The following is a 14446-nucleotide window of genomic DNA, read 5'->3' on the forward strand; positions in this document are numbered from 1 at the left end:
ATAGAGAAAATATCAATATATCATTTAAAACTTGCTGCTATAAAATTAAATTGTTAATAAGTTTATACCCTGTGCTTAGAAGTAGGTAGGTTGACATCAATGAAAGAAGTATGCTGAACAATCGCTGAAAGAGAACTGGAGAACTCAGTAGTGGCACAACCAAGGATGAGGCTGCAATGAAACAGAACAGGTCATCTGTCAGTACAAGAGACACAAAAAAAATGTTAGCGTAGGGCCGGGCGTGGTGGCTCACGCCTGTAATCTCAGCACTTTGGGAGGCCGAGGTAGGCAGATCACCTGAGGTCAGGAGTTCGAGACCAGCCTTGCCAACATGATAAAACCCCGTCTCTACTAAAAATACAAAAATCAGCTGGGTGTGGTGGCAGGCGCCTGTAATCCCAGCTACTCAGGAGGCTGAGGTAGGAGAATCGCTTGAACCCAGGAGGTAGAGGTTGCAGTGAGCCGAGATTGCACCACTGCACTCCAGCCTGGGTGACAAGAGTGAAACTCCATCTTAAAAAAAAAAAAAAAAAGTTACTGTAGAATCCCTGAATAATCTAGTATCATTTACGGCATTTATTGTTTTGTGACCTTGAACATGAGGCTACATTTCCCCTAATCACAGTCAAGCCTCACATTTTTAATTAACATTACATTTCATTTTTTTAACTATGCTCATATTTTCTCAATTTATATTCAGCCCAGATAACTGTAATAATATTAACTCAAAAATGAATTATTTTCTAATGAAATAAAAGTATTACTCAAGATTTAGCACTCTTTGCTTAATTAGGCATTTATATCTTAGTTCAAAGACAACTTACTCCTCAGAAACTGATTTTTTTCCTAACCCACTCCTTCTCCAAGTTTTCCCACTGTAAAGTATGCACTGACAGTTGCAGTATGCCCCTTGGAAAAGAGAAACAGGAATGACTTCACCATGCATGAGAGTTGTATCAACTCTCCTCCGGGATAATAAAAGCAACTACCCAAATGCAGGAAGGGCAGATGAAGTGGGTGGGGTGGCAAAACATAAACTCCTCCATCTCTATTCTGGGAAGGAAATGTACATAACTTCCTAATCCCCCTAATGCTCTAGAGGTTGAAGATAGACAAGTTGGGATGAAATCCCGGCTGAATCACTTACTAACTGTTTAAACTATAGGGCAAGTTCATTAACTGATCCAAGCAGAAATTTACCCACCTGTCGAATAGAGATAACATTAAAAAGTTGTGAGGATTAAATACAATTTCACCTATACAATGTTCCCTGAGCATAGTGCCTAGCACATAGTGCTTAGTAACTGTTAACTGTGGTTATTATTATTAGTCAACATCTTCTAAATTAAGTTACATGTAATGTCAATTTAATCTAAAGTCAAGTCACTGCAAGATTTAAGACTATGAAGTTACATTTTTTAATACCCTTAGATGAGTAGCTTCTGACTTTTTTTCCAGATGTGTAGTTCCAATCATAATAAACTGATACATATTTTAACTGGAAGGAATAACATTTCAATATGTCTGATTTTAAAAGTCAGTTAATCTGTTGGACATATGGTGGTTGTTAAGAAATAAAAAAATAAAAAGCAAATAATAAAAGTCAGTTCAAATGAGACCTCTTCTGTAAAACTGTACACATTTTCTGTCCTTGTTTACTTTTGTCTAAATGATTGATAAGGTAATAAAGGGGAAATAAGAGTCTCTATTCTAAATGACATAAGTAGAACCAATTTCAAAATATACCATCCATTTGGAGATCATAGCATATTAAGCAAAAATGCTCATTAAAGCTAGACCATGGTGTATCTGTGCCTAAAAGAGATCTTTGGAGATACTGATGACTTACCTATGAATTAACTATTTCATGTCTTACATCATTTTGTAGGTATCCTCTAGAACCTAGCCCTACCAATCCCAAGGAGGAAAGATGTTGTTTAAAACACATGCCCAGAGAAACTTTCATGTTTAGTGAACAATAGCAGTAAACTGATTCTGAATCTCCTCCTCACCATTCCAAAACAATAATCAAATCAATAAGGACAATAAATAAAATCATATAGGATACTCCAAATAGAGAAAGAAGCATATAAAACACTGCATAATGTACAAGTGTGCTCTACTACAACATAAGATTTGACGGAATCTTCTTGACAGAATCTTCAATTTGTTGTAGTAGAGCACACTTACACATTATGCAGTGTTTTATATGCTTCTTGAGAACAAGCCTACGAGTCATGTTAGTAAACATGAATGAGCTCAACTCACCTTTTTATTTAAAAGAAAAAAATTGTCGAATTGTCATATAAAGCAAAACCTAACTCTACACAGAATACAGGAACTAAACTTAAAACACAGTGATTCAAAAAGGCTAAAAATAAAGGCAAATGGAAACTGCACGAAATCTAGAGTTGCAATCCTGATACCAAAGTATACTTTAGACCAAAAACAATGAATAAAGCAAAGAACACTTTGTGATGTTAAAAGTGACATTCCACAATGATAATGTAATAGTTATGAGTATTTTGCTTCAAACAACATATATAAAACAAAAATTTTGACATCCTTCACAGAAATAGAAAAAATCCTAAAATTCATGTGGGCCCACAAAAGACTCTGAATAGCCAAAGCAATCCTAAGCTTTTAAAAAAAGAACAAAGCTGGAGGCATCATGAAGTCAGGCTGAAGGCATGATTTCAAAGTATACTACAAAGCTATAGTAACCCAAACAACACGGTACTGGCATAGAAACAGACACATAGATGAATGTAACAGAATAGAGAACCCAGAAACAAATCCACATATTTATAGCCAACTCATTTAGACAAAGGCACCAAGAACATACATTGAGGAAAGGACCGTCTCTCCAATAAATGGTGCTAGGAAAATGGAATATCCATTTTCAAAACAATAAAACAAGACCCTTATCTCTTACCACATAAAAAAGAAATCAACTCAAAATGAATTAAAGGCTTAAATGTAAGACCTGAAACCATAAAGTACTAGAAGAAAACATTCGGAAAACACTTCAGGACAGTAGTCTGACAAAGATATTTTGGGTAAGACCTCAAAAGCACAGGCAACAAAAGCAAAAGTAGACAAAGGGGATTATATCAAGCTAAAAAGCTTCTGCATAGCAAAGGAAACCATCAACGGAGTGAAGAGATACCCTACAGAATGGGAGAAAATATTTGCAAACTACCCATCTGACAAGGAATTAATAACCAAAATATATAAAAAGTACAAACAATTCAACAGCAAAAAAACCTATTAATCCAACTAAAAAATGGGCAAATGATCTGAGTAGACATTTCTCAAAAGAAGACATTCAAATGGCCAACAGGTATATGAAAAAATATTCACTATCACTAATCTTCAAAGAAATGCAAATCAAAACCACAATGAGATATCATCTCACCCCAGTTAGAATTGCTATTATCAAAAAGATAAAAAATAGCAGATGCTGGCAATGATGTGGAGAAGGGGGAACCTTTGTACATTGTTGGTGGGAATGTAAGTTAGTACAGCCATTCATGAGGGGTGGGCCCCCATGACCCAAACAACAAAAATCATCAAAAGATGTAAAAGTTAAAGCATATGTCAAATTACTCACAGGCATTACAAAGTGTCTTTTCTGAACAAAAAACTTGGGCTCAAAACTTGCTCTTGTCTTCCAACTGGAAGGGAAAACCTAAGTCCTTAAACTACATGTTTGCTTCACACATATATTCCAACATTCCTAATTAAGAGGACTACATAGAAAAATATGCTTTCAAATGTCTAACTAGCTTTAAAAAATATGTAAGGTATACTAGTCGATGTTATTTTCAGGAAGGGAAACAGATAAAATTTAAACATTTCCCAGTCCCTGTGTAAGAACAGAGAATTTATGAATTGGCTCGAAAATGAAGCATAAGATCCTCTTCACCCTTATTTATCTCTTTTGGAATCACTTAGTCAAATCTTATGAGATGTTAATAAACACACAGCTTTATTATCAGGTCATAAATATTCTATCAAATTATCTTATTAACACATGCACGCACACAAAAATTCTCTTTGTTAAATTCCAGCAAGTGATAGAAATAATAGCTAGTTGTTATTATTTTCCTGCAACAAAATTATTTCTTTCAATAACAATGATACAGACATAAATAGATCATTTTAAAATAACTAAGTTGATGTCAAATTACCTCACTTGGTTTGAGTGGCCTCTTACCTAATGTTGCCCAGCTAATAATTTGATTCATAAGAGGCAGTCCTTGCTTCCTGAGTAGACTACTCTGGGTGCTATACACAACATACATGGAGAGCACTGTGCTCAGCACCTAAAGACAAAGATGAAATAGGTTAAAAAAAGAGAAGATAGCGAAAGACTATAACTAGAAAGAATGTAAGACATTCTTATTTCTGAGATATTAAAATGTGGAAAAAATGTGTATCTTGGAATCAATGAAATACAGTGGGAAGTACAGGAACTGATGCAAGTTAATAAACCTAATGCAAAAATGAATTTTGTAACAGAGTTACCTAATACTCAGGGGTATGTCTAACAAAGCACGTAAGAATGTTAGCATGATATTCTTGGCTACCCTAGAGAGAGATTCAGAAACATTCACTTCTGTCAAAGTACTTATTATTCTGGATACATTCTGTCAAAGCTACTATGGCTTAAGTGTAAAGCCAGTCGGAGTACCATTTAAAAAGAAACATATGTTCCAATGGCTTGACAGGATTTTTGATAAAAAAATTCTTCTCTTTTTATAAGTTCCCTGTTGCTCTCCAAAAATGAATTTAACTTGTGATGTAATCTTTCAAATGTTGTATATTTTTATTTCAGAGTGTTCTTGGAAATACCATCTACTATCCCAGCTCTATTCTTGAGGAAATTTTTTGAGAAGACTCATATGAGTTTTGCTTTTTGTCTGTGGTCTAGACATGGTTATTTATTTATTTATTCAGTTAAAAAGAAAAACAGATGTTTTCCATCGTTATCTATGGAAAAAGTTGTCATTTTATAGACTATCACATGATATGATCTCTGTCACAACCCTATCAGATATTATCTCTACAGATTAAAAACAAACTGAAGCGGCTGGGTGTCGTGGCTCACGCCTGTAATCCCAGGACTTTGGGAGGCCAGGGTGGGTGGATCACCTGAGGTCAGGAGTTCAAGACCAGCCTGGCCAACATGGCGAAACCCCGACTCTACTAAATATACATTAGCCAGGCGTAGTGGCTCTCGCCTGTAATCCCAGCTACTCAGAAAGCTGAGGCAGGAGAATCGCTTGAACCTGGAAGGCAGGGGTTGCATTGAGCTGAGATTGTGCCACTGCACTCCAGCCTGGGTGACAAGAGTGAGACCTCATCTCAAAAAAACACACACAAAAAACAAAAAAACCACACAAACTGAAATCAAATTACTAAAAAGTACCCATCTAGTATGCAGCATAACTGGGAACTGACTCAATTTTGAAACATCAAGTTCAAAGTTACTTTCACCACACCAAAGCCACCAACCATGCTGAAGTTTATTTTCACCTGGGACATTAACTGAAGTTTCAAACTGGCTATTCTTAATATAAACATACCCCAGGCTGCTTTCACTTCAAAGAAGTGACCTTCCCTGACCCAAATGAGGACAATGTAGAATCTCAGTCCAGAGGAAGCCCTTTTCAGTTCAACTTCTTGGTCAATACAGTTTCCATAACCTCTGCTCTTCAGGCATCACTGGGCTGCCTCTTATGGACCTTTTGCTATTTCATACCTCTTAAAGAACACATTTCCATGTAGCATCTTAAACAAAAGCTTTCTTCTCAGCTGGCAGATACTAAGTAGCATAAAGGTAATGGCATTTTATGAACATAATTAAATATAACCATAAGATACATTTTGGTATATCATTAGTATAACACAGTATTGAAAATCTGTAACTGACCTGTAATAGATGTACCAATAGCTCTTCCTTTATAAAGCCATCTTTTCTTTTCATGAGAGATGTTACAACACACAGGGATAGCAGAAGAACCAGCAAGCCTGCACCCATCCTGTTTTGAAATACAATAAACAATTTTAAATTTTCTTCAGATATTTACGAACACATATCAGATGGAAATATGAGACATCTTACTCTAATACAGAACCTCTCAGTCATTTGGCTTAATCAAGAGGAAGTAGCAAAATGGGTACATTTTCAGATTTTTAAGAAAAGTTTTAAGTTTTAAGATTTTAAGAAAACTTTTAATCTTAGGATAAAGATACTGCTGGATGGGGTTATTTGTAACCTCTCCCCACAATTTTCTAAGTATCTCTACCTTGTTTCTATAATTTAATTTAAAAAAATTTTAGGCATATCAAATACTATAATATTTAGCCTGAATTGGGCAAATTTACAAAAATTTACAATATAAAAGATAGCTAAACAAGTATATTATCAGTATTTACAACACGTATTTTGTGATTATGAAACTTACTCATGCAAAAAGTATCTACATATATAACCCACATTATTTCTAGCAGGAAAAACAGCTCCCTTCTGTGACAGACCTTGGTATTTTCCTCAGCTGCTCCTGGCTGAGGGAAGGCGTAGGCAGTGGTCACATGGGTGGCATGCAGGTGAGGCATTTGTACAGTAATGAAACAACAGTAAGGAAACACACCAGGTATAGTATGTTTCCTAAAGTCAAAGGTGACTGATACCAAGGAAATGGCGCCCTATTGTTGAGCTCTTTCTCACTTCCTTAACATCTGAATAACATAGCACAGCCAGAATTATGCTGAGGATGAAATCCAGAACCCAAATAGAACTAAGAGAAAAGGAATTGGTTGAAGAGAAAAAAGAAAGAGCAAAAAGCAGAGCTGGACACCTAAGAAGAATGCAAAGCAGGAATCCCCAGAAAAATGCTTGATGGTTGGTTGTGATGCTTCAATACACTCTTTGAGAATCCTAAGGAGAAAGGTAATCATACATTCAACATGGATTATCATTAAAATTTAGGAAAAAATAGTCACATATGATCAAGATTCTTTGCTTTTTTCTCTTTCTTAATTTTTAAAATAATTTGGTATTTAAACTTATTGGCAAATATGTTTTTACTTTAGAACACTGGAGTAACAGACATTACAACTATGTTGTACACATGTTTGCTTTTTCCTTTAATTGTATCCTTAAGTGTTCCACAAAATCACATCTTTGTAATTTTCTGAAGAAGGGAGATGCTGTGACAGATGAAAAGGAGAGTAGAAATTTCCCCATGAACCAGGAATCAAAATAAATAAGTTGCAAATATAGCTAGTAGGATAAACTTAAAATCACTGAGCAATTTAAATTTAGAGGGAAACTATAATTTTCTAAAATATAAATTAGATTTCTCATATTTTAACAAGTTTATTTGCTTCCCACATTCATCTTTAATAGAATACGCAAGTGGCAAATTTATACAATTTCCTTCCCTTTTAGCATATGATAAATTCTGCTCAACTATGCCAATACTGCTTGAGCAGGACTGATAGGGAGAGACTGACAAAGGGAAGGAAAGAGGCTTTATAGAAACAATACAAGAGCTTACAGAGCTATCTGAAGCAAGAAATAAATGAAAATATTGGAATTCATTTTCTCATATACTATTTATAGGTTATGACAGTTGCAAAATGTTTTGACCTAGTAACACTCTAATAAAGTATGGCTTAGATAGTATGGTGTTAGAATTCAATACAATTATTTTGAGCTCTGCTAATAAAGTGACTTCCTGGGATATTTCCTGATCTATTCCATATTGGTGTTCTCATACAAATAGGAGAAAATGTATAGAATCTCATAAATCAGCACATATTTTTACAAAATAGTATTTAGTTAATCTTTAATCTTCCTTGATTTAAAAATATATACCATTATCCATTACAGACTTGGTTAAAATGTTTTAAAAAATGTTTATAGCATTCTGAAGAAAGTAACAAAGATGATTTATTTAATTTCTAATTCCAATGATTAGACAATAAGAGAGGAAATGTTAAATGAAATAATGATCATACACACACTCAAACAGCCCATAATTTACTTGACAATAAAGTGCAGTTAAAAGCAACGGTAACCAGTTATTTTATAAATGTATTTAGGTCTATTGAAGAGAAATAAATATAGCAGCACAGTAGGGAATTTAGGTAAGATATGCAGAAGAATTTTCAAGCAATTTGAGTGGTTAAACATGGGAAAGCTGGCAAGGTAAATCGAGTTTCCTCCCACGGAGATCTTTACATTCAATTTAGAATAGCAGAAAATTTAATTTTTACATGACATTTTAGTGTGGACATGATTAAAGCAAAGAGGGCTAACACAGTAGCTTTGAGACCTTTTTGTTTTGGCAACAGAACATTTTTTCACATGAAACTAAAACTTTTACTGATTCCTCCAAGCATAAAAGAAAGAAAACCTTCTAGACTTACACAAGAAAAAAAATGGGCAGGATTTTAAGTTATCAATGGCACAATTTCATTATGAAAGCCCAAAAGCATCTACTAGGAGGTTTAATGACTCTTAGAACCTAGGCCAAAATCATGACTAATGGTTTGATATTGGTATTTTAAATTCCTGTTAGTTCACATGATTTTGAATTCTTGACCAAGATTAGGTTCAAATTTTACAGTGTTAATTGAGGAAAAAAAAACTGTATTGAAAATAGAATAAAATACAATATTATTCATACACTAGAGAGATGTCTGGCTTTCGACCTACAACCGGCATCAGTGGGAACACTGCCAGGAGCAAAGAGAAGAAAGTCCAACTCAGTGAAGTGACCTAAAATCAAGAAAAAAGTTATCCTTAGACAAATATGGTATAGAAAACTATCATTAGTGTTTCACAGACTATATGACTGTGAAGGTGAAAGGAAAATGCAAAGCCTTACAGCTGTTTATTATTTTATTTTTCAAATACTTTCTAGCAAAATCAACAGCTAACTACTTTAAAAAGTAATAGTTACTATTTTTGAAGGACCTGTTGCATAGCAGGTATAGTATTAGGTATAATATGAGCATTTTCTCATTTAATTCTCACAATAACCTCAAGAGGCAGGTATTATCATTCCCAATATATCAAATGATGAAACAGAGCTCAGAGAAGTTAAAATATAAGTAGTACCAGGTCCATGGCAAGTAAATAAAATAACCAGTATTTAAACCTGCATAAAGTGCTTCATTCAATTTAGGTTAGACCATATATTGGTGAAGACATCTATAAAAAAGGTGGCCTACAATAATCACCAAACAATTGATCCCAGAAGGAAAATAAGTAAAAGTACTTTTGTAATTAGATTAAGATCCCTCACAAATTAAAAGATCAATAATCCCATTCATTGAAGTTTTTTAAATAAATTCTCAGAGTAGAAAGAAGATATCTTCCTGCTACTTCTATCAAAAAGTATCAAAGTGGAAATATAAGAGCATTCTTTGTAGAAGCACGTTGTAATTCCCTACGTAGCTGAAGGAAGAAAATGAAGACTGACTATATTTTTAATAATCTATAATAAATACATACTTATCCAGAAAAAAAAAAAAAAACTGAGTGGCTCAGGGTAAGGAGGTAGGTGTTTCCTGTGACTCACAGAGTGCAGACCCCTAAGCCACTGGGCTGTGTTGCTCTGGGTGACTCCTCGCCTGGTCCATTATCAAGATATTTGAAGCTAAACAAATCCAGGAAATGCTTCAGAGATGGACATATCAGTACAACTTATATAGCATTTCAATTACCACATAACTGGCCATTTTGATGTGAAAGTCTAAATGAATTACTGAAACCTTAAAGGTAATGTCAGTCCTCCTATCAATATGACTAGGCTCTTTTATGTAAGAACACATTCTACCCTTTTCTTTAAAAATAAACAGTTCCTTGAGTTACACACATGTCAAAACAAAGTAGTTACTAATCTGTCCTATGTCAAAATGAGTACTCATACCTTTGCTCGAGTCCACAGCCGAGTGAGAAATGGCCAAGCTGCAAAGGCAGTAAGTCCAGCGGTAAGCATATAGCGGTAGAAAAAACTGAGAACCTAGTAATGCATTCCAAAGAAGGAATGAAAAATAAGGTCATTTAATACTAGTTACAAATATATAAAAGAAATTTGCAAATGTTGTAATCTGGTAAGTTACTTACTAATACTTCAATTCCCAGGGTAAAGGCTAACAGGTACCCAACAAAATGGCTCAGAGGATAGGTCAACACTGATGCGACAAGGTCCTGAATAACTTGAAATCTGTTTCAAATAAAAAGACTGATTGAATTTTAAAGTTAGGTCATACATAGTATAAAAATACAAACTTTGCACAAAGCTAAAACACTAGAGAATTTTCCATTTACAGATTATTCAAAAACTAAAATAAACTCTAATGGATTTGTTTCAAGGGCTTTACTTACCTAATTTTTTTTTTAATCTAGAAGTATTTTAGGGAAAATGTAATTTCTGAATTAATTTGAAAATGATTGGCCAGGTGCAGTGGCTCAGGCCTGTAATCCCAGCACTTTGGGAGGCTGAAGAGGGCAGATCACCTGAGGTCACGAGTTTCAGACCAGCCTGGCCAACATGGTGAAACCCCATCTCTACCAAAAATACAAAATTAGCCAGGCGTGATGGCACATGCCTGTAATCCCAGCTACTCAGGAGGCTGAGACAGGAGAATCGCTTGAACCTGGGAGGTGGAGGATGCAGCCAGCTGAGATCGTGCCATTGCACTCCAGCCTGGGCAACAAGAGCGAAACGCTGTCTCAAAAAAAAAAAAAGAAAAGAAAATGATCACAAAAGTTTGCTTGGTTTTTATAAGCATTAATATTAATGACAATAAATGAATCTTATTTGATCTTAGTTTAAACATGGATTCATACAATTACAGATACAACATCAATATAAAACACAATGAATCCAAATGCATATAAACTGAAAAATTTTTAAAAATTCACCCAAGTAATCCTATATTTAAATCTTAATGAAATAAAGGTAGGGTTTCCTAATCTAGTTAGGGAAAAATCTTAATTACATTTTCTAACTGAGCTAAATAACCTTTTCCAAACCCGATTTAAGATGTCACTAATTGTACACTAACTGTAATCAAGTGAACTCATAACCATCAAAAATGTGTTACATACTCGCGTACTTTTTACATTTCATCACTAGGAAAAAAAAGTTAACATTTATAGTGCATTATTAAGTAGGTAATTTTAGAAGGTCAGTATCATTTGGTTTATGACCTTTCTCTGATTGAAAGCAACGGCTGCAGAATTTCATCAAAACGAGGAAGGTGCCATATAGGAAAGAAAAGCTAACACCAGTCAAAAGGGGAATGTTTCTTTTATTCTTAACAATGAATAAGCACAGAGGATCAACAGATAATTTTGTAAAATCATTTAGAAGACTGTGAATTTTTATGCCTTTTTCCTATATAATCTATCAAAAAGATAAAGATAGGACACAACATACTTTCAAAATCATGTTTTCCCTTAAAATTTAAATATATATGTTTTCTTCATAATTAGGACATTTAATAATTCAGGAGGGGTTCTGTACTAGATACAATTTTCTGCAAAGACAAAACCTTTTGTTCTAAAAGTTTAAAAACCAGACTAAATGACATTTTAAAAAATCTGAGTTAAATATGCATATGCAACAACCCTATTCCTTTCAAATGGAGACGTAACAATATGTTATTTGATCAGTGTCTTTTTGCCTTATAGTTAATATTTTAAGCATTTTAATATTAATATTAATTTTTGATATTTTTATGTTAATTTTTTTTTTGAGACAGAGTCTCACTCTGTCGCTTAGGCTGGAGTGCAGTGGTACAATCTTGGCTCACTGCAACCTCCACCTCCTGGGTTCAAGCACTTCTCATGCCTCAGCCTCCTGAGTAGCTGGAATTACAGGTGCATACCACCATGCCCAGCTAATTTTTGTATTTTTAGTAGAAACAGTTTGCCATGTTGGTTAGGCTGGTCTCGAACTCCTGACCTCAAGTGATCCACCTGCCTTGGCCTCCCAAAGTGCTGGGATTACAGGTGTGAGCCCTCACGCCCAGCCAACTCTGAAACATTTTTAATACATCATGTTTTAAAAGAAGGAAGAAGCAGTCAAAGCTAAAGTTAAGAAAAATTAGAATAAAAGTATTCATAGTGTCATGATGCACGTGTTAAGCCAACCTTGGGGATACCCTTATTATAATAGGCTCTCATTCTTTCATTGACTTTAGGGGTCTGGTTTGCTCAGAAAATACTTTGATATCCATGACTAAGTTTAAATTATAGATTACTGGTGTAAAAACAGAAACCAATAAGATCTGCAACATGACTCCAGCTGCCAGTGAGCATGAACTAGTACTCCCTTCTAGTGGTTTTATCAAAAGTGTTTGAAACTCACCAAAGAACTTTACTTCCAATGTTTTCTACAATGTTAACAATACACTCTATTTTAAGTACAACCTGTGAGGAAGTACTTACAGGTAGAACCACAGCACATGTGAAAAATATAGACTAATCTCTGTGTGTAAATATAACCGTATTAGATTTAACTACAAAGTTTAATTTATCTAGATCTACATGATCGCTAGGAAAGGAGGAGTCAAAATGTATGGAAATAAAACATGCAAATATTTTTGTCAAATATGAAGATATATTGGAATCTGAGATGATGACACAAGTTCAAAATGCAAGTTAGTCTAGGCATAGTATGATCAATATTAACCGTTACTTTTATTCCATTTTTTCCTATAAAAGATACACAAAGAAGTGAACACTGCCACTTCAGAAAAATAAAGATGAAGTCAAAAGGGAAAAGTATAACAAAAAGAATGTTTATATCCTACCCAACATTTACACAGCTATAAATGAAGTGAGAGGGATTGGAGATTTGAAAGTACGGTATTATAAATATATTTGATGACTTATGGTTAAAAAATCTAATGCAGTTTAAATACAGATTTAACTGTCAATGAAGTGAAAAAACAAGGCAGCAAGATGCATTACTTACTCTCTTAGAACCGCATACCATATTGGCACTGGCAACAAACCATATACATAATATGTCCAGGGACAGGCTTGAATCAGCAGAAAAAATGCTACTAAAATGCCAATAGCTACAAAACTACAAGGCAGGAGATGGCTTGGTTTCTGAAAAATCAAACAAAACATTGAAACACTTCCAAACCAATGGTAATTGATAGGTTTTAAAAGAGATTTTATAAAATGAAGAAAACCTATTACTTTCTTTCAATGGTTATACTACTAGATGATTAATCAAAGAGCTGCATTAAGACAAGGAAAAAAATCTATTATTTGAGGAGCATATTAGAGAGGAAAAACCTAGATAACCTGGAATTGCTGCAATTAAGCAATTCTCAACTTAAAAATGACTATGGCCTTAAAGTTTGTTTGCAAGTAACTTGTTCAGAATTCTGAACATGTTTCCTTTTAGGAATAATATTAAAAATGTTGATTGAGTTATCTGGATAACTCACAAAAGCCTATTTAATCCATAATAAGGTATGGGACTTAATTTTCATTTGGAACAATGTCTTATCTATTCAAGCTCCAATGTGACATGCTACCTAAGCTTCTCTATTGCCCACCCAATAGAAACTTCATTCAGTCATATGCACTATTCCCAATCACCTGCCAAAGCAGAGAATTCATCAGTGTAATTCACTAGTGATAGTCTGCATGGTGTAAAGGTCAGGGACTTTAAGTACAGGAGATTATCCTAGATAATCTGGGTGGGCCTCATTCAATCCGTTGAAAACCTTTAAGAGCAAAACTAAGGGTTCCCTAAAGGAGAAATTCCACCTGTTGAGTGCAGCTTCAGCTCCTGCTGGCGAGTTCAGTCTGCCTTTCCTGACAGCCTGACCTGTGAATTTAGGACTTGCCTAACTAGGCCCCACAATGACATAAGCCAATTTCTTATACTACATGGCACATGTGTACATATGTAACAAACCTGCACATTGTGCACATGTACCCTAGAACTTAAAGTATAATAAAATATATATATAAAATATATATAATTATATATTATATAAAATATATATAATTATATATTATATAAAATATATATAATTATATATTATATAAAATATATATAATTATATATTATATAAAATATATAATATATTATGTTATATAAAATATATAATATATTATATATTATATAAAATATATAATATATTATGTTATATAAAATATATAATATATTATGTTATATAAAATATATATTATATATTATATATTATATTATGTATATTATGTATATTATATATTATGTATTATTATATATATTATATACTTAATATATTATATTATATATAATATATTACATAAAAATTATATTTCTATAAATTCTATATATAAATTATATTTCTATAAATTCTATATATAAATTATATTTATAAAAATTCTATATATAAATTATATTTA

At 33.5% G+C, this 14446-nt stretch overlaps 1 protein-coding gene across 4 annotated transcripts in view; it reads right to left on the reverse strand.

Moving 5' to 3' along the window:
• Positions 1-14446, reverse strand: part of PIGN (phosphatidylinositol glycan anchor biosynthesis class N) — a 139087-nt gene that overhangs the window by 46278 nt on the left and 78363 nt on the right. For all 4 annotated transcript variants that reach the window (XM_054461285.2, XM_054461286.2, XM_054461287.2 and 1 more), the window contains 7 exons: positions 13008-13147; positions 10148-10247; positions 9951-10043; positions 8703-8794; positions 5939-6047; positions 4220-4328; positions 69-171 (listed from right to left, as the gene is read on the reverse strand). In XM_054461285.2, the coding sequence (XP_054317260.2) occupies positions 69-171; positions 4220-4328; positions 5939-6047; positions 8703-8794; positions 9951-10043; positions 10148-10247; positions 13008-13147 (746 nt within the window). The remainder of the gene's footprint in view (positions 1-68; positions 172-4219; positions 4329-5938; positions 6048-8702; positions 8795-9950; positions 10044-10147; positions 10248-13007; positions 13148-14446) is intronic.

The sequence above is a fragment of the Pongo pygmaeus genome, chromosome 17, assembly GCF_028885625.2.
Source record: "Pongo pygmaeus isolate AG05252 chromosome 17, NHGRI_mPonPyg2-v2.0_pri, whole genome shotgun sequence".
Taxonomy (NCBI): Eukaryota; Metazoa; Chordata; class Mammalia; order Primates; family Hominidae; genus Pongo; species Pongo pygmaeus.